General features: G+C 52.3%; 1 protein-coding gene across 2 annotated transcripts in view; it reads left to right on the top strand.

Moving 5' to 3' along the window:
* Positions 1–18100, top strand: part of ZNF236 (zinc finger protein 236) — a gene marked incomplete at both ends in the record, with an annotated part of 52776 nt that overhangs the window by 23083 nt on the left and 11593 nt on the right. For both annotated transcript variants that reach the window (XM_080714427.1, XM_080714426.1), the window contains 12 exons: positions 133–405; positions 1672–1875; positions 6805–6946; positions 7787–8047; positions 9869–10122; positions 11052–11153; positions 11566–11717; positions 13039–13142; positions 13870–14021; positions 15465–15674; positions 16680–16962; positions 17378–17481. In XM_080714427.1, the coding sequence (XP_080570553.1) occupies positions 133–405; positions 1672–1875; positions 6805–6946; positions 7787–8047; positions 9869–10122; positions 11052–11153; positions 11566–11717; positions 13039–13142; positions 13870–14021; positions 15465–15674; positions 16680–16962; positions 17378–17481 (2241 nt within the window). The remainder of the gene's footprint in view (positions 1–132; positions 406–1671; positions 1876–6804; positions 6947–7786; positions 8048–9868; positions 10123–11051; positions 11154–11565; positions 11718–13038; positions 13143–13869; positions 14022–15464; positions 15675–16679; positions 16963–17377; positions 17482–18100) is intronic.

The following is an 18100-nucleotide window of genomic DNA, read 5'->3' as shown; positions in this document are numbered from 1 at the left end:
TAAGGCACCGTCCTCAGTGGGTGGCACGTACCCTGGACGCGCCCTTCTCCCGTGCCTGCCCACGCGTCTCCTGCCGTGGCAGGAGGCCGGCGCGGACGCGGCCCGGCTGGATGGTCTTTCCTTGTCCCCCAGGTTCCATCCGTGAGGAGAACGGGGTCCGGTGGCATGTGTGTCCGTACTGCACCAAGGAGTTCCGGAAGCCCAGTGACCTGGTGCGCCACATCCGCATCCACACCCACGAGAAGCCCTTCAAGTGCCCGCAGTGCTTCCGGGCCTTCGCAGTGAAGAGCACGCTGACGGCGCACATCAAGACCCACAGCGGCATCAAGGCCTTCAAGTGCCAGTGCTGCATGAAAAGCTTCTCCACCTCAGGGAGCCTCAAGGTGCACATACGCCTGCACACAGGTGCGCCGCCGCCGCGGGCTCCCGGCTCTGCAGCTGGGCCCAGGAACTCCCGAGGGCTGGGAGGCCTCAGGTTTGCTGATGGGTTTTCTAGGGAGCGCGTAATTTGGGGGCGAGGAGGTCTCTGGTGGGGAGACCAGCTCAGGCTCTGCAGGGGCGAGCTGCAGCCCCAGTGCAGGAAGGCCTGCAGGAATCAGTGGGGCTGGGTGGCCCGGCACTTCTGCAGACCAGCTACTGTGGACCAGCCCTCAGCAGGTGGAGGCCAGGATGCTGCCCTCCCATCCAGACTAATCGTTAGGCCGTGAAGTTGTCCACAATTGGACAAGTTTTGTTGAGATTCCATTCCCATACCATAAAATTCACAAGGGGTACAATTCAAATTAGTGCAGCCCTCACCCCAGCCAAATGGGAGCGTCTCATCATCCCCGAAGCCCGTAATCATTACAGTGTCCCAGAGACCCTGCGCTTTTACTTAAAATGCTCTCATTATGTGCTCAGCATCATCCTATGCACTGTGTATAGACGGGAGGAATAATCCATAAGAGCCACAAAAGTACGAGCACAGGATAACAAATGAGAATTAAGCCCTGCGGCCTGCTAGTGATGAGCCGGTGCGGTGCTGCACTCCTGTGATCCCAGCACCCTAGCAGGCTGAGGCAGGAGGAGCTCAGGTTCCAGGCTGGCTGGAGCAACTTGCAGAGACCTGCGTCAAAGTAAAACTCAGAAGGGAACCAGGGTAGAACTCAATCCCAGTGCTGCAGAAAAGGAAATAGAAACTGAAATTAGTCAGTTTTGTTACATATTCTTGTTTGGAATCTGCATTTTTGTTTACCAATAAAATTGCAAAGGAGGGAGGCTTTCGTAGGAAAAGGGCCGCGCCGTCGGAGGATGCGGGGCACGGCCACTCAGTGACAGCGGCCCCTTGGTGCTTGTGAGCGAGCTCACACATGCCCGTGCTCACGTGGTCCCAGCAGGAGCTGCTCCGGGTGCCATCGCCCATGAGGGCTGCGCGTCAAGGGTGGGCGCTTACGAGCCTGACAGTTCTGAAGGATGGCAGTTTTCAAATATTCATACTTTATAGCCCAAGCCTTTGTCCTGAAAATAGCAAATGTTCTCTTTTACTTAACATCTCTCAGATGCACTGTATATAAGCGAAGGAATAAAGATTCAAATCTGTATTGGGAATACCAATATCTTTTGCTGGTATATTTTTGTTGTTGAAATATAATTTCTTGAAATAATTCTAAAGTGTGCTCTTGTTTTTATTAGGAGTTAGACCTTTTGCTTGTCCTCACTGTGACAAAAAATTCCGGACCTCAGGCCATAGGAAGACGCACATCGCTTCCCACTTCAAACATACGGAGCTAAGGAAGATGAGGCACCAGCGCAAGCCCGCGAGGGTCCGCGTGGGCAAGGCGAGCGCCCCCGTGCCCGACATCCCTCTGCAAGAGCCCATCCTCATAACCGACCTAGGTAAGGCGCCGGCGCTTCACGCCACCCACAGCGCGTGCAGCGCAGTACCGCGGCACCGTGGGAGCGGAGTCTTCCTTGAGCCTGCTTTGTTCACAGACGAGTACGTGCTGTGCTCAAGATGAAAATCCTGAACTGCTAGGCCGAGGGTGCAGCTAGTACGTGCTGTGCTCAAGATGAAAATCCTGAACTGCTAGGCTGAGGGTGCGGCATTAATGTTTGTCGGTCCCGGTTAGAGAAGTGCCTCTATCCTAGGGCGACCGTCGCGCGAAGGTTTTACACGAACTCGCAGTGCACTTCCTTGTTCTTGTCTTTGGTGTTCCATGGGGTGTGTGGCAGAATACTAGTGGACTGCTTTAAGGTTTGAATTGAAGGAAGAAAGCCTTGCTACTCTTCTTGGAGGCTCAGTGATGTGATCAGGCCAAAACAAGCACGCTGGAAAACGCTCTTTGTAATATTAGGAAGATCCAAGAAGCCTCATTTAGTGCCCTGGCTGCTCTAACTGGGCAGTTTATGAATGAGGACTTCCATAAGATCCAGACGCTGGCTGACATCGGGAGGGCCCCCTGCCTCACCGACAGCACCTCTGGCTTCTCCTCACACTGGGAGGCGAGGGTGGGCAGCCTTCTGCGCTCCTTGTAAAAAGACACTCACCCCATTTATGGGGCTCCACCCTCAAGACGCAGTCACCTTCTCAAGACCCCGTCTTACTACCATCCTGCTGCAGTAGGATTTCAGCATGTGAACCTGGGGGGGCCACAAGCATCCAGACTGTACCACTTACTAAATTCTGTATGTGAATTACATTTTTGCATGGTTTCTGATTATATAATTTTTCTAGGCATGATGATCCAGTGTATGGGCAAAATTAATATCATATAAATACAACTTACTTTTAAAACGTTCAAGTGATATATAGAGATATGTTTTCGATTAATATAAATTATACTCCACCAAAAGGATACTAGTATGTTTATGTGGTACTAGTGAGAAGAGTGTAATATCAAAATATATAAACCAACAACAATTAGAGGGAAGAAATACACACATTCTCACGTCTAGTGAGAAGTTCTCAACTAGAAAGAGCAGTTTAAATAAACAGAGTAAAACAGAAGATTAGAGTACACACATAAAAAGTTTATTTTAATAGCTTTATAGATTCTTTTACCTTAAAAAACACTCTTGTTTTTGTTTTGTTTTTGTGGTACTAGGGATGGAACCCAGGAGCATTCCACCTCCAAGCTACATCCCCAGCCCCATTTTTTATTCTTTATTTTGAAACAGGGTCTCACTGAGTTGCAGAGGGCCTCACTAAGTAGCTGAGGCTGTTGGCGAACCACGATCTTCCGGTCTCAGCCTCCCAAATGCTGGGATGACAAGCATGCGCCACCACGCCCGGCTTCCTAAAATACACTCTTTTAATGCACATGCAGTGATCTTTCAAGTTTAATTTGATGTTTTAGTCACGATACATTACTGTGCTTTTGCCTGTCACAAACCCTGACCTGAGCAGTGCTTTCCACGCTCCGTCATTCTGCAGTGTGTGCGGTATCTAATGGCCATTCTAAGGCCAGTGGTGGTGTCCCCAAGCATCATCATAAGGTAGAGCTTTTGTAGGTGTCTTACAGAGGGAATTTAAGGGCTTAAGGACATTTCTAGTTTGTTTTGGAGTTACATTAAGTAAAATTTGTTCTTGCGTTTTTTAGAGATTAGAAATTTCTTTTTAAAAATAAAAGGGACTGATGGTTCAGTATAAATGACTGATACAGGTAGCATTTTAGGACTTTTGTGTATGTTCTGTTTATTTTTATTTCTTCTTTAAATATTGAGATCTTATAATTAGCCTCAGTTGAATAGAACATAGTGCTAGTAAGATTAGCGAAGGTGAAAAACGAAGTGCTTGAAATACTAGTCTTTTTACTTACTGTCTCAAAGTAGTCCCCCCACCAAAAATTCAGGGCTTAGAGCCAGACATTAGTGTCTGTCTTAAAAGTACAGGTTCCTGAGCACCACCCCAAAGATTGTAATTGCATGCCTGGGGGACCCTGAGGTGTCAGCTGTCTCTACTGGGCCTGCTCATGGCAGCGTTACTCATGATAGTGGGAAGTTGGAAGCGCAGTGAGTGAGCAGGCACATTGGTCCAGGGGATCCTGGGCGGCCTCCGGAGGAGGACGGGTGGGGGCCCAGGGACCAAGTGGGAGCGGCGCTCAGGTGTCGGTGCGGTGTGAGCAGGGACTTCAGGGCAGGTGTGCGGCTGATGGTGTACTGGTGGCCTCGTGTCTCTGCCGATAGCCCCGGGGCCAGCAGTTGAGTGGTGACATCACTCTTCAGCTGCCTCTTTGGAGCCTGGTCACATCAGTTTTTATCCCCTCCCTTGACTACTCTCGAGCGAGCCGTATGTGGTCCTCTAAACATGGTGGATGTAGAGTACGCGTGGACCACAAGCCCAGTGTTAAGGGACCCCGTTTGAATTTGTACAGATTTCATTGCCTAGTATCTCTGACACTGAGAACAGGGACCCGCTTACTCAGTTATAGTTGTGTGTCCTCCTACTCGATAGCATCAGTCACAGCCCTAGGTCAAGAAACATAGTTTGGAGTGGAGAAAAGAGACAAGAGGCTAGTTGTGGGTGACAGGTGCTGAGGTGCAAGTAAGAAGAGTGCAGTGCGGGTGGGGTGGGCGGTGTTCAGGGAACAGGCAAGTGGAAAGATGCACGGGGTGCGGTGCCTTTGCAGGGCAGGCGGGCAGGTAAGTGGGGAAATGGATGGGTGGATAGATGGGTGGATGGATGGGTGGATGGATGGGTGGGTGGGTGGGTGGATGGATAGATGGATGGATAGATGGATGGATGGATGGATGGATGGATGGATGGATGGATGGATGGATAGATGGATGGATGGGTAAATGGACAGATGGATGGATGGGTGGATGGATGGGTGGGTGGGTGGGTGGGTGGGTGGATGGATGGATGGACAGATGGATAGATGGGTGGACGGATGGGTGGATAGATGGATGGATGGGTAAATGGACAGATGGATGGATGGGTGGATGGATGGGTGGGTGGATGGATGGATGGATGGATAGATGGATAGATGGATGGATGAGTAAATGGACAGATGGATGGATGGGTGGATGGATGGGTGGGTGGATGGATGGATGGATGGATGGATGGATGGATGGACAGATGGATAGATGGGTGGACGGATGGGTGGATGGGTGAATGGATGGGTGGATGGATGGATGGATGGGTGGGTGGGTGGACAGATAGATGGATGGATGGATGGGTGGGTGGACGGATAGATGGATGGGTGGATGGATAGATGGATGGATAGATGGATGGATGGATGGATGGGTAAATGGACAGATGGATGGATGGGTGGACGGGTGGATGGATGGATGGGTAGATGGATGGATGGGTAAATGGACAGATGGATGGATGGGTGGACAGATAGATGGATGGATAGATGGATGGATGGGTAAATGGACAGATGGATGGGTGGACGGATGGGTGGATGTATGTATGGATGGATGGTTGGGTGGATGGATAGATGGATGGGTGGATGGATGGATAGATGGATGGATGGATGGGTGGATGGGGGATGGATGGATGGATGGATGGATGGATGGATGGATGGGTGGCTAGATGGGTGGGTGGGTGGATGGATGGGTAGATGGATGGGTGGGTATGTGAATGGGTGGATGGTGCATGCAGAAGTGGATGAATGGATGGGTGGCTGGGTGAACGGGTTGATGGATGGATGGATGTTAAATGGATGGGTGGGTAGGTAGGTGAATGGATGGGTGAGTGGGTGGGTGGATGAGTAAGTGGGTGGGTGGGTGGGTGGAAGGATGGGTGAGTGGGTGGGTGGGTGGGTGGAAGGATGGGTGAGTGGGTGGGTGGGTGGGTGGAAGGATGGGTGAGTGGGTGGGTGGGTGGGTGGAGGGTGAGTGGGTGGGTATATGGATGGATGAATGGGTAGATGAGTGATTGACTGGGTGGTGGGTGAGTGTGTGGGTGAATGAGTAGGTGGATGGGTGGGTGAGTGGTTGGATGTGTGGCTGGGTGGACGGTGGTAGGAGAGTGGTTAGACGGATGGGTGGTGGCAGGTGTGATTTCCAGTACCGGCACAGGATGAATGTACTGAGACAGGGACGTGAGTTCTCGAGGAGTCCGGAGCCCTGGCCCAGTGGGCTGGGAGACTGGATGGCAGGTGTGAGGCTGGGGAGATCTGGGAGCAGCAGTGGGTTGTAGGAAACTGAACATAACTTGGACTTTTAGGGAAAGTCCGAGAAAACAGTGTCCTGAGATTCTCTTGGTGCTCAGGTGACTGTTAGTAACTCAGAAGCTGACAGCTAAGTTTGTCCTGATTTGCATGTGAAACCTAGTAGCCTGATAAGCTGTGTTTATAGATGGTCAAACCACAGGGGTCTTTTATTTAATAAAAGCACCTAAGTCCTGACATTCTTAAGTTAGTAATTTTGCTATTTGCCAATATCCCTTTAATAAAATTTCTGTGAAATTCTAGCCTTTTAGAAGAAAAGATCATGCTAGAATCATTTATGTTTTGAGTTTATTATAGTACCTCATATGCATTATTTATACATAATGAACAAGGGGTTTAAAATCCTGACCTAGGTTTTGGGCATAGTAAATTCTGTCAGCAAATGTCTATGCAGAAAGAAAATGGAGTAATCTACTAAACTTTGGCTATAGAACTGAGTGAAGTAATTGTGACAATATACACAGTCCTCATGTTGGAACAGTAGCCTATTTCTTTCTAAATTATTTGCCCATGGGTATTTAACTAGTTCCTAACATGGTGCAGTGCTGCTTAGAACCCTCAGAACCCTGTGGCAAAGCAGGTGCCTCTCACCTCACTTTTACTAGTACTGCTCACGTCGAGTCTTCCCTGCTTTTGTTTTGGTTTGCAGGTCTTATCCAGCCCATCCCCAGAAACCAATTTTTTCAAAATTATTTTAATAATAATTTTGTAAATGAAGCAGATAGACCATACAAGTGTTTTTACTGTCACCGAGCATACAAAAAGTCCTGCCACCTTAAACAACACATCAGGTAAGATGACATTCAGAGATGGAAATTTAGTCTGATTATAGAGATTTAGTGATCTGTTGACTTTTAGGATTTAGGGTGGAATTGTTAGCTTTTGGTGTAAAAATGCCTTTATTAACTCCACAGTACTGGTAATTGATTTTTATTTAAAATAGGTCCCAGACCTATTTTATATTTTATTTGGAAACAGGGTCTCACTAAATTGCTGAGAGCTTCACTAAGCAGCTGAGGCTGGCTTCGAACCTGAGCAATCCTCCTGTCTCAGCCTCCCAAGAGCTGGGATTATAAGCGTGCGCCACCATGCCTGGCAGTAATTGATATTTTTATTCTTTAATGTCTTAAGTAAAACATTTTACTTGGAATTTCCACTGAATTAATTACTTTTTTTTTTTTTTGCAGTTCTGGGGATAGAATCCAGGGGCATTCTACCTCTGAGCTACACCCCCAGCTCTATTTTTTATTCCTTATTTTGAAACAGGGTCTCACTGAGTTGCAAAGGGCCTCCCTAAGTAGTAGCTGAAGCTGTTCTCGAACTGTGATCCTCCTGTCTCAGCCTCCCAAGTGCTGGGATTACAAGTGTGCGCCACCACGCCCGGCTGCCACTGAGTTTTTTTATTTCTCATTACATTGCAGTACATATATATGTAGGAAATATCAAGAACGTGTGGGCCTGTCTGCTCGGGGTTGCTAAGCTTTCTGTGCAGTCGGCGGGGTCTGGGCATGGCGCAGCGTCAGTGAGGGGGAGTAGAAGCTGGTCCTGAGCCAGGCCCAGAGCCTCGAGGACAGGACTGCGCGGAGCCGCCGCGCAGGGTGCCGAGGCGCCACTGAGCCGCCCTCTTCCAGGTCCCACACAGGGGAGAAGCCCTTCAAGTGCTCGCAGTGTGGGAGAGGCTTCGTGTCTGCGGGCGTGCTGAAGGCGCACGTGCGGACGCACACCGGGCTCAAGTCCTTCAAGTGTCTGATATGCAACGGAGCCTTCACCACAGGCGGCAGCCTGCGGCGGCACATGGGCATCCACAACGACCTCCGCCCTTACATGTGCCCCTACTGCCAGAAGACGTTCAAGACCTCACTGAACTGCAAGAAGCACATGAAAACCCACAGGTAGGCAGCAGTCTTGATTTGTTTCTCTTTGTCTGAGGTTGAACCTGGGTATTCTACCTCCGAGCTTCACCAGCAGCTGTAGGTACCATGATGATGGTCCCCTTGCGATTATCTTTCTATTTGTGAAGTCTTTATATTATCTTTGTGTTCATGGAGGGCAGCATTTTTAAGAAATAATTGTCTTTGATTCCTCTATTGTTATATCCAACTTGGAGTGTAAGGGCTCGTGAAATTTCACTCGCAGTGGCTGAGGAGCTACTGAAAACCATAGATGGGGCATTGACATTTTTATTATTTATTTGCAGGCCTGGGGATGGCTCTCAGGGGCATTCGATCTCTGAGCTATACCCCAGCTCTAGTTCTGATTTTTTTATTTTGAAACAGGGTCTCGCTAAGTTGCAAAGGGCCTCACTAAGTAGCTGAGGCTGTCCGTGAACCGCCATCCTCCTGTCTCAGCCTCCCGAATGCTGGGTTACAAGCGTGCGCCCCCACGCCTGGCTGATGCTTTTATTTATAATAATGTTGAGGTAGTCGTATGGGCTAAGGGCCTATGTTAAGCTCTCTCCTAAAACTAACTGTAAGTAACTAGATGGAATGTTAGACTTGCCTATAGAGCCAGGTGGTGCAGCTCTCACTAAGGAGACTGGGCCAGCCCTGTGGTTGCCAGGTGTGCATCGGCGGGCTCTGTGGTGATCGCGGTGGCTGCAAGGTCCCCGCCAGCCCTGTGTTCAGTGTGGCCTGCGTTTGTACTTCCTTGGAGGGCCGGCTCATCTCAGGGAGGGCACCATGAGGAGACACTTGTGCCTAGAGCAGGGCTTGTGGGAGCAGTGTCCCTAGGGTGGCAGGTGCCCATGGGAGAGCAAAGCCTTGCCTTAGGCAGGTCCTTCTGGCCGGTCGGTGGTTTTTTCATATGTGTCTGTCCAGTCGTTCCCTGTGAAACCAAGTCCTAGAGTCAGAGGTCGAGTGTGATGGTGGCTGTGTGACGTCTGTAGAGTGAACGTCCGGCAAGCTTGGCAGAAGGACTCTGGCTCTGCACACTGGGTCCTGGATGGGCCCTCCAGGGCGGGAGGCACCTCGTTGTTGTCCAGTGTGCAGTCCTCGAGCTGACGGCTGGCCGAGGACACTCAGGCCTTGCCTGCACTTGGGATCGGGAGCCTGTGGGCACTTGCTTCTGCTCTCATAGCAGGATGGCAGGCCCACACGGCCCAGAGGCTGTGCCGGGAGAGAGGTCCAGAGCTGGGCTGCAGCAGCCTGCCGAAGGGGATTGGGACCGCGGGCTCTAATGCCCCGTCGGTGGACCCAGTGGCCACCAATGTCACATGGAGCACTGTGCCCCCGCTCCTTGTCATGGGTCAGGCTGGCGGTGCTGCAGGAGACTGGTGTGAGTGTGGGGTGCTCCGCAGACCGATCGCCCGCAAGGCCGCGTGCTTTGCCGTGGGCTACAAGGAGACCGGGTCTGTTGCACTCCTTGCTGAGCTTGTGAGATGTTCAGGATCCCACACATACATACGCTTGCTTACGGCAGCCAGGGAGGTGCATGGTTACAGTGGGCAAATCTGCAGGGAGCAGCCCAGGCAGCGTTTGTCCACCTCTAGCAGTTCAGTCCCCCGGACGCTCCGCCAGGGCCGTGACAGCACTCGAGGGACGCACGGCTCTTCAGGACTGCTGTGTGCGTTGAGTGTCCACTAGCCTGCCATCGCCACTTCAAAGTGAAGTCAGTTCAGAATAAAAACGCTGTTTAACGAAGCACAACCTCGTGGTCGTACCTGGGCAAGTGCCGTGATCCGCCTAATGGTCTGCATTATCGTTACTTTTCTGAAGATATGAACTTGCCCAGCAGCTCCAGCAGCATCAGCAGGCCACCTCAATGGAAGACGGCACCGCCGAGCAGCAGAGCATGCAAGTGCCAGCCCCCCTGCCCGTGGAGATGGAGGGCGCCCAGCTGCCGCAGTCGGCTGAGGCTGTGCCAGCCGACCCCGAGGCCATGCTGGACCTGGGGCCGCAGCACGTGGTGGGCACGGAGGACGCGGCGCTGGCGCAGCAGCTGGCGGATCCGCCTCTGGAGGCCGGCGAAGGTAGGGTGACGTGGGGCTCTCGGGCATGCGCTGGCCCGCTGGGTCTCCTCCCGCTGTCCATGGGGCACCCCGTGCCTTTTCTCCCCTTCCACGCTTTAATCAGACCTTCACGCTTGAAGTTTATTTGCTTTTTAAGGGCAAAGGCTTTTGTTTTAAACACAAAGTAATAGGACTTCTTGGTAGCAAATTTTACATGTATTTGAAATTTTAGAACTACACCAAAATCTCCTGTCTATATTTTGGTTTGCAGGCTCTTGCATGTGTTTCCAAGCGAATGTGCAGGCGCACCTGTGTGCAGTTTTTAGTATGCTTACAAAATGATAGAAGTGGGATCTTTCTGTCGTCCTTTTGTCCTGTGACATTCTGAGCACGTCTTTCCTTTTAGGTGTAATCGTGTGATCATTAGCATGCTGCAGCCATGCACTCAGTGCAGAGGCGTACACAGGTGCGGGTCGGGTTGTTGCTGCTGGTCTGCATTCAGATCCAGCATATAAAGCAGCATATTGCTTTCTTCTTGAATAAAGTCAGACTACAGAAACTGTCAGCTTGACCACGGCAGTGTGCTTGATGCCTTAGTTGACTTGCATTCTGGCAAGGCTGCCTCTCCTGTGGGGCCCTTAGCGAATGGTTTGCTGACCTGCTCACTGTTCTGTCTTATGCACCTCCCCAAGTTCATGTAGTCTGTGGGCAGGACTTACACCGTGATGCCTGAGTAATATGAACCCAAAGAGTTTTAAATAGTTACTGGACTAATTGCATTTTAGCACACTTTATAGAAATAGATGTATAACTTTATAGGGCAATATATACAGCCTTCTTGCTGTCTTTTCAAAATAAGACAACTGATTTTTGCAAACTCTCTAAAGCATCTTTTTGGGTAGATGTGAAGCCACTCTACGTGTGTGACCTCTGCCTCTTCTCATCCTTAGATGGGTTTACGGCCCCGCAGGACCCGCTCCCGGGACCCATGGACCAGTTTGAAGAGCAGGCTGCCCCACAGCAGCCCTTCGAGCCCGCAGGCCTGCCTCAAGGTCAGTGGCGGGGGGGTGAGCTGCCACACTGCGCTGGGTGCCTTTCACAGCCAGCTTAGGTCTTTCTCTGAGGGCTCTTCTCATATTTATGATTTTAAACCAAACACACTTTGTGTGCATTGTATAATATTTTTTACTGATATGTGCCACTCTGTGCTCTGCTCAGATCGTCTCATGAGTGACTTTGTACTCGGTCCGTATATAGTTTCTAGCCTGGAGAAGGTGGTGGTATAGAAGTCGGGAGTTGGTGGGAACTGGAGTTGTGGCTGGTCTGTGAGGCCCACGTCACAGTGCTTCCTGCTGGGCATCGACTCACACGGAAAGCAGCACTATGCCTGCAGACATCTTTCCTCTATAGCACACTTCTGGGTGTGACCTTGACATGCTGTGTAGAGCTCGTTCCTAATTGCAGGTTTCTCCGTGGCTGACGCGTACAGTCAGCAGCCTCAGCTCCCACCTGTGCAGCAGCTGCAGGACTCCAGCACGCTCGAGTCCCAAGCCCTGTCCACGAGCTTCCACCAGCAGAACTTGCTGCAGGTGCCGAGCGCCGACGCCGTCAACGTGGTGAGGATCTGCGAGCAACGCGTCCCGTCTTCCGGGCGCGGACCCGCGTTGTCCTGCGCTGCAGTAATGTCAAGACTCCTGGTAGTGCCGCGGCTGGCGCAGCCCTGGGGAAGCCGTGCTGTGTGGCGCACGGCTTTTCCCTGAGCACATTTCCACTTAGCAGGCTCCACAGCAAGGTGTGACTTTGCTGTTTTAGCTAGAAGCCAGGAAGTTCGCAGAGCGTGCGGTGAAACCCGAGCGATGTCGCGTCTTGAGTGAATGAACAGAAAGGAGCGTCAGTGTTGACACACTGAACATAGGTTCATTGCCTCACCTAACAACTCTCTGTTGAAGTTGGAGACATTTATGCGTTGGTCTGATTTTTCTGCTTTTGGAGGTTTTGAGAGTGATGGGTGATTGATGACTCGATTCCGTTGTCTTTCACATCTGTCAGTAGCTCTGCCCAGTGGGGAGAGTACAAACGCCACAGCAGTTTCCCTGGTCAGCAAGCCCTTGCTTGGCCGTGGGGGCACCTGGGCATGGGGGCTGCAGAGCCTCTTGGTAACTTGCCCGCACAGGGCAGGGCAGGGTGGGGCAGGGCGGCTCGTGTGGATGCCAGGTGAGCCAAGGAGGGCAGCCCTGCTTATGTGTACCCGAGGGAGCGGCCTGTGTTGCTCGGGCCACGTCCAGTGCTGCTGTGGTGCCGTGGGTCGTGGGCAGGTCGGTGTGGCCGTCCCGTGTGCTGGGCCCTGCCTGGGGTGGATGATGGCTGCTTACTTCTGGGCTTCTCTGATAAAAGAGGACACTGCATCTTTTCAGAAAGTAGGGTTTTATGCGCTGCCAGTGTGTTAGGTCTCCATCGTCGTGACAGAGTGCCCGAGGCAGTCAGCGTAGAAGGAGGAAAGGTGTACCCGGCTGTTCCAGAGCTTTCAGTTTCTGTGGGTCTCTGGCAAGGCAGAACAGCATGGCAGGGAGCGTGTGGGGGCCGGGCTAGTCCCTCTCCCACTAGGCCCCACCTCCCATGGTGCCACCCTGGGGACCAAGCCTTCAGCCCCTGGCCTCCGGGCACACTGAAGATCCTAACCAGAGGCCAGGGAGAGGGGCCACGAGAGCACGAACTCTCCTTGTGGGCGGCCAAAGGGTCCTCTCCGTGGTCAGCAGGCGGTGTTAAAATGGGCTGATAGAAAGCGGACACTGGTGGACCAGGCCTGTGTCGACGGCTCGTCCCTGCTCCCCACAGACCTGCAGGGCTACCGCTTGGCCCTCCAGAGCCCTGCCTGAGTGCTGAGGCGTTGTGTTTAGTTGTGGATAATCGAGACACTGTGCTTTCTGTTCACTTTAGACAGCTCGTTTGATTCAGGAGTCGTCCCAAGAGGAGCTGGACCTGCAGGCGCAGCGTCCTCCGTTCCTGGAGGACAGCGAGGACCAGAGCCGGCGCTCTTACAGGTAACTGCCACAGGACACGGGCGCGGTCACGGCCAGGCGCGAGGCCACGCCGCTGTCCCCGCTGTCCTGCCGAGCCTCCCTGCAGAGCCTTTGGTTAGCGCCGGCCGGGGAGGGCGCCCGCAATATTGTGCAGGCTGCATCCCAGAGAGCTGGTGTCCTGGGCCTCGGGGACGGCCACCAGTGCCGCCCCGCCCCAGTGGGCTTGGAACAGTAATTGCACACGAGTGCTGAGACCTAATCCTTTAGGGAAAACTTTAACTTACTAGATAACAACCGAGAGGGATACACTATTACTGTCTAATTATATATTGCTCAAAATAATTTCAGTACAATCTAGCCTGTTAAATATCTATTCTGCAAAAAAGCATATGGATTGATATTTTCAAATATCTAGCTTCAAGAGAGAGTCCAAGCATGAGGCAGGGGAGATTTCTAACCTCTTTGTAAAGGAAATTGCACGTAAGAGTGTTCTTCCTATTGTATTTCAAGCGTGTCTCTGTATTCACATCATCTGTCCATTGGGAGTTGACCGTGGACTTGCGATTTTGGAGAGAATACACTTGGACTCCTGATGCTGAGCAGCACACACCTGGCCGGGGTCGGGCACCGTGGTGTGCAGGGTGTCGCCGCCGGCTGGCTGGCTCGGACCACCCGCTCCTCATGGCTTGCGGCTTCTCCCCGGGCTGTCCCCCTGGCTGACTTCTTCCCTTCACTGTGTTGGTTTTAGGTGTGACTATTGCAGCAAAGGCTTCAAAAAGTCCAGCCACCTGAAGCAGCACGTGCGCTCGCACACCGGGGAGAAGCCCTACAAGTGCAGGCTCTGCGGGCGCGGCTTCGTGTCCTCCGGCGTGCTCAAGTCCCACGAGAAGACGCACACAGGTAGTGGCCTTGAGCCTTCCGTACAGCCCTTCCTTGACGCTGCCTCGCAGCGCTCATCAACCGCGCAGCTCTGGCCCCCTGGCCTCATGGTTCGGAGCTGTCGCCGGCACCACTAGCCAAGCCGCCCCTGCCCCGTCTCCAGCGTGCCTCTCTTGCTCTTTCAGCCTCACTCGGGCCAGTTGGTCCAGCTCTGCCGCCTGGCACACCTGAGGGCGGTGGACTCGGGCCCGTGGCCTTTGGGACTGGCCACTTTGGCTGAGCTCAGTGCCTTCGAGGTCTGTCCGGCGTGCGACCGTGTCGTACCACTTTTGTGGCCAGTGATGCTTCATTGTAAGGATAGACCACGTTTTACTTACCCATTTATCAGCTGGACATTTGGGTGTTGACATTTTATGATTATTGTGACTAATCCTGCTATGAACCTTTGTATACAGGTTCTTACATGGACCTGTCTTCATTTCTGTACTGAAGAATGGAATTGCTAGGCCATATAATAATTCCTTTAAGCATTTGAGTTGATTATACTATTTTTTCAAGCCAGGCATGGTAGCACATGCCTGTAATCCTAGAACTTGGGAGGATCCCAATTTTGAAGCCAGCCTCAGCAACTTAGGGAGACCTTCAGCAATTTAACAAAACCTACTTCAAAACATATATATAAAAATAAAGTACAAAGGGCTGGGGGTGTATCTCAGTGGTAGAGCACCCTGGCTTCAGTCCCTAGCACCACTAAAATAAATAAATTAATTCAAAAGACTGCTTTCCAAAATAGCTGTACCAATCCTGTATCCAGCTTGAAATTAGATGGCCTTACTATTACTGAGTCCTAAGAGTTTTTAATGTATTTTGGCTACTGGCCCTTTATCCAGATACACGACTTACCATTGGATAGATTTCCATTGTATTACGTTGATCTGCCTGACACATTCAACGGTACACTTATTTAACATACTAATACTACGCCAGTGCATACCCCGTATAAGGCTTTATTTGGAAACAAAGGTGTACACTTAGAAATATACGAGCAGACATGAAAAACGTCTCCTGGGTTGGTGGTATCTGGCAGCGGGCTGCTGAGGGCTGCTGGCGCGTAGATGCGCGGTGCGGGGAAGGCCCTCGGAGAGGCAGAGCAGCCACTCCTGAGTGGCAGGAGCGTGCACAGCAGAGGGGCTCACTCTGGGAAGCGCCCGAGGGCCTGGTTGGCTGCCTAGCCTCACCACGCCTTGCCCAGCAGGCACACAGAGGTGGCCTTGAAGGCCCCAGCGCTGCTGCTTAGCTGTGGAAGACCAGGACCGAGAGGGCTTGGATGGCTCGATAGACGCCTCCATGGAGGCTGCTGGTGCCCTGGATAGTGCCGCCACATGGACGCTGCCAACATCCCGCTTGCCTCGGTGCGCGTGGCCGCAGGGCCTGAGGCTAACGACCGTCTGTCTGTCATCACAGGTGTGAAGGCGTTCAGCTGCAGCGTGTGCAACGCCTCCTTCACCACCAACGGCAGCCTCACACGCCACATGGCCACGCACATGAGCATGAAGCCCTACAAGTGTCCGCTCTGCGAGGAGGGTTTCCGTAGCGCTGTGCACTGCAGGAAGCACATGAAGAGGCACCGCACGGTGTCTGCCGCACCAGCCGTGGCCGAGGCCGACAGTGGAGGTGCTTCCCTCGCCCCTTGCCCGCTCACCTGCCCAGGGCTATCAGAGGCTCACTAGCCCAGCGCTGCACTAGTGTGGGACTTCCCTGCACCTTTCTATCTGCCTGTGTATGCCTTACATGCAGTAGTTCCCCCAACTAAAAATAACTTTATTTTCTGACTTTATAACTTTATTTTCGGAAAACAAGTCAGTGGCACTGTGGAGAAAATGTCTAAACCTCCCAAGTGCCAGCCCCCAGTAGCATCTGTAGCACGTGCTCTTTGGCACGCTCACAGGGATGTGGGGTGGAGAGCTTTGTTTCCTGAGAAACGTGGTGCCAGCCATGCACTGCTGCCACAGTACACGGCAGCAAGCGAGTCTGCACGGGCTTCGTGGCGTTCCCTGTGTGGCTTGCTGATGGTGGACGAGCAACTAATTCCCGCCTCTTCACCCACTGGCAGTAGCTCGTGTTTTTGGAGTTTCTCGCCATGGCCAAACCTAGGCTTACCACGACATTAGTGCATTTAATTGACACAGACTCCGAAGACTGAGGGTCTGATCTCCAGTATTTGTGGGCCAGCCAGGCAAGGGGCAAGCCGTCTGCCCATCCCCACCCCGTGCCAGTACTGGAGACGGTCCCTGTGGTGCTACGGCTATTGTGCGGTTCAGATGGTTATCCCCTTTCAGTGACTTGCACAAGTGAAGTCAGTATTGAGAATGCACGTGTTTGTATTTTCACACGTAATGCCGGTGCACGGCATTTAGGTGTGTTAAGCAGTGCAGTTGTGGTGCTCCTGACCTTGCGGCTCTTTGCCGAATGCCATCTGGCTGCCCGTGGCAGGCTCTGGTTTCTTCGCTGTGCGGCTGTCCCAGTGCGCGCTGGCTCCACGTTCCCGGGTTGCAGGCACCACCTCTGCCTCGGCCCATTGCCGCCGTAGCTCTGTCTGCTTAGTTAGTTTTTGTCCCCTTGTTTTGTGCGCCTCAAGCTTCTGTGAGGATTTTGAGCCCTCTTCTGTCCCTCGAGTAGATGTGTGCGCAGAGGAAGACGAGGAAAACCAAGACAGAAGCGCAGCCCGGAAGCCGCGGCCTGAGGTCATCACCTTCACGGAGGAGGAGACCGCCCAGCTGGCCAAGATCCGGCCCCAGGAGAGCGCCACCGTGTCCGAGAAGGTGCTGGTGCAGTCGGCCGCGGAGAAGGACCGCATCAGCGAGATGAAAGACAAGCAGGCGGAGCTGGAGGCCGAGCCCAAGCACGCCAACTGCTGCAGCTACTGCCCCAAGAGCTTCCGGAAGCCCAGCGACCTGGTGAGGTGAGCTGCCGTGGCCTTCCTCTCAGACCTCTGGCCGAGCCTCACGCTGGGTGCGGCTCACCCAGACGAGGGATGCGGAAACCTGTTTGCTCTAGAGGGCTGCGCGTAGCACTAGGGCTGCGGTGGCAGGAAAGAATGAAAACCGGCTGACTTGCTGAAGAAGTGCTGCTTTGTACGCGCGCTTTGGTTTTTAAGGAGATTAGCTCAGTTTTAATTTGTCTTGCAAATACTTTTGTTGTTAATATTTATGATTTTTTTTTGCGTGTAAAGCTTAAAGTTGTTTACTTGGCCAAATTTATTCAGAGTATACTGACACATGAGTTTTATTTGTATGGTTATAAATTTTAAGTTATGAGGTTGTGAGTGTGTGTATAATTAAAAGGAACTCGCTTAGTGACAAATGCTTTTTGGCTAGGCATGTTCGAATCCACACTGGAGAAAAGCCATATAAATGTGACGAGTGTGGAAAGAGTTTTACTGTGAAATCTACTCTGGATTGCCACGTGAAGACCCACACAGGTAAGGAGTGGAGGCCTTGTTTCTATTTATTGTACAAACAAGGACCTTTAAAATTAAAGAAAGCTTAGAAATTAGGAACCCTGAGAAAAATGGATATTATAGATTGGTCTAACTTTAAGAAAAAAGGGCTCAGAATCCAAGCCGTCACTTCTGTCTTACACGGGTGTAAGTATCTCGGCATGTCCGTCTCAGGCCAGAGGGACGTGGTACGTTTGTTGCTTGAGGTTCCGTGAAAGGCGGGGCCTTGCCGAGGCTGACAGGTCCCGGACTCCGCCTACTCTAGGATGTCCTGGGCAGGACAATGTTCCCGGGCTCCTGGCCTTCTGTGTGGCCTCGTCTGGCCTGGGGGCCTGGGGTCTGTTGTACCTCAGACCTGCAGCCTTGGAGCGTGGGGTTCACAGTCCGTCCTCGGTGGGAGGAGCCCCCGTCTTCCCAGCCAGGTCTGGTCCGTGGGGACCTCATGCCACCACCAGGTCCTGTTCTGAACTCCTGCGGGAGCCGGTGGGGGTGGAGAGTCACCCTGCTGCGCCCCCAGGCCAGCAGACCTCCAGCTCATCTGCTTTCTGAAGCCCTGGTTAGGAGCAGAATTGAACAGAGGGTGCAAGTGGAATTCCACAGC

Source organism: Muscardinus avellanarius (genome assembly GCF_963383645.1).
Source record: "Muscardinus avellanarius genome assembly, chromosome: 17".
NCBI classification, from domain to species: Eukaryota; Metazoa; Chordata; class Mammalia; order Rodentia; family Gliridae; genus Muscardinus; species Muscardinus avellanarius.
This window is presented reverse-complemented; position numbering and strand designations above follow the sequence as displayed.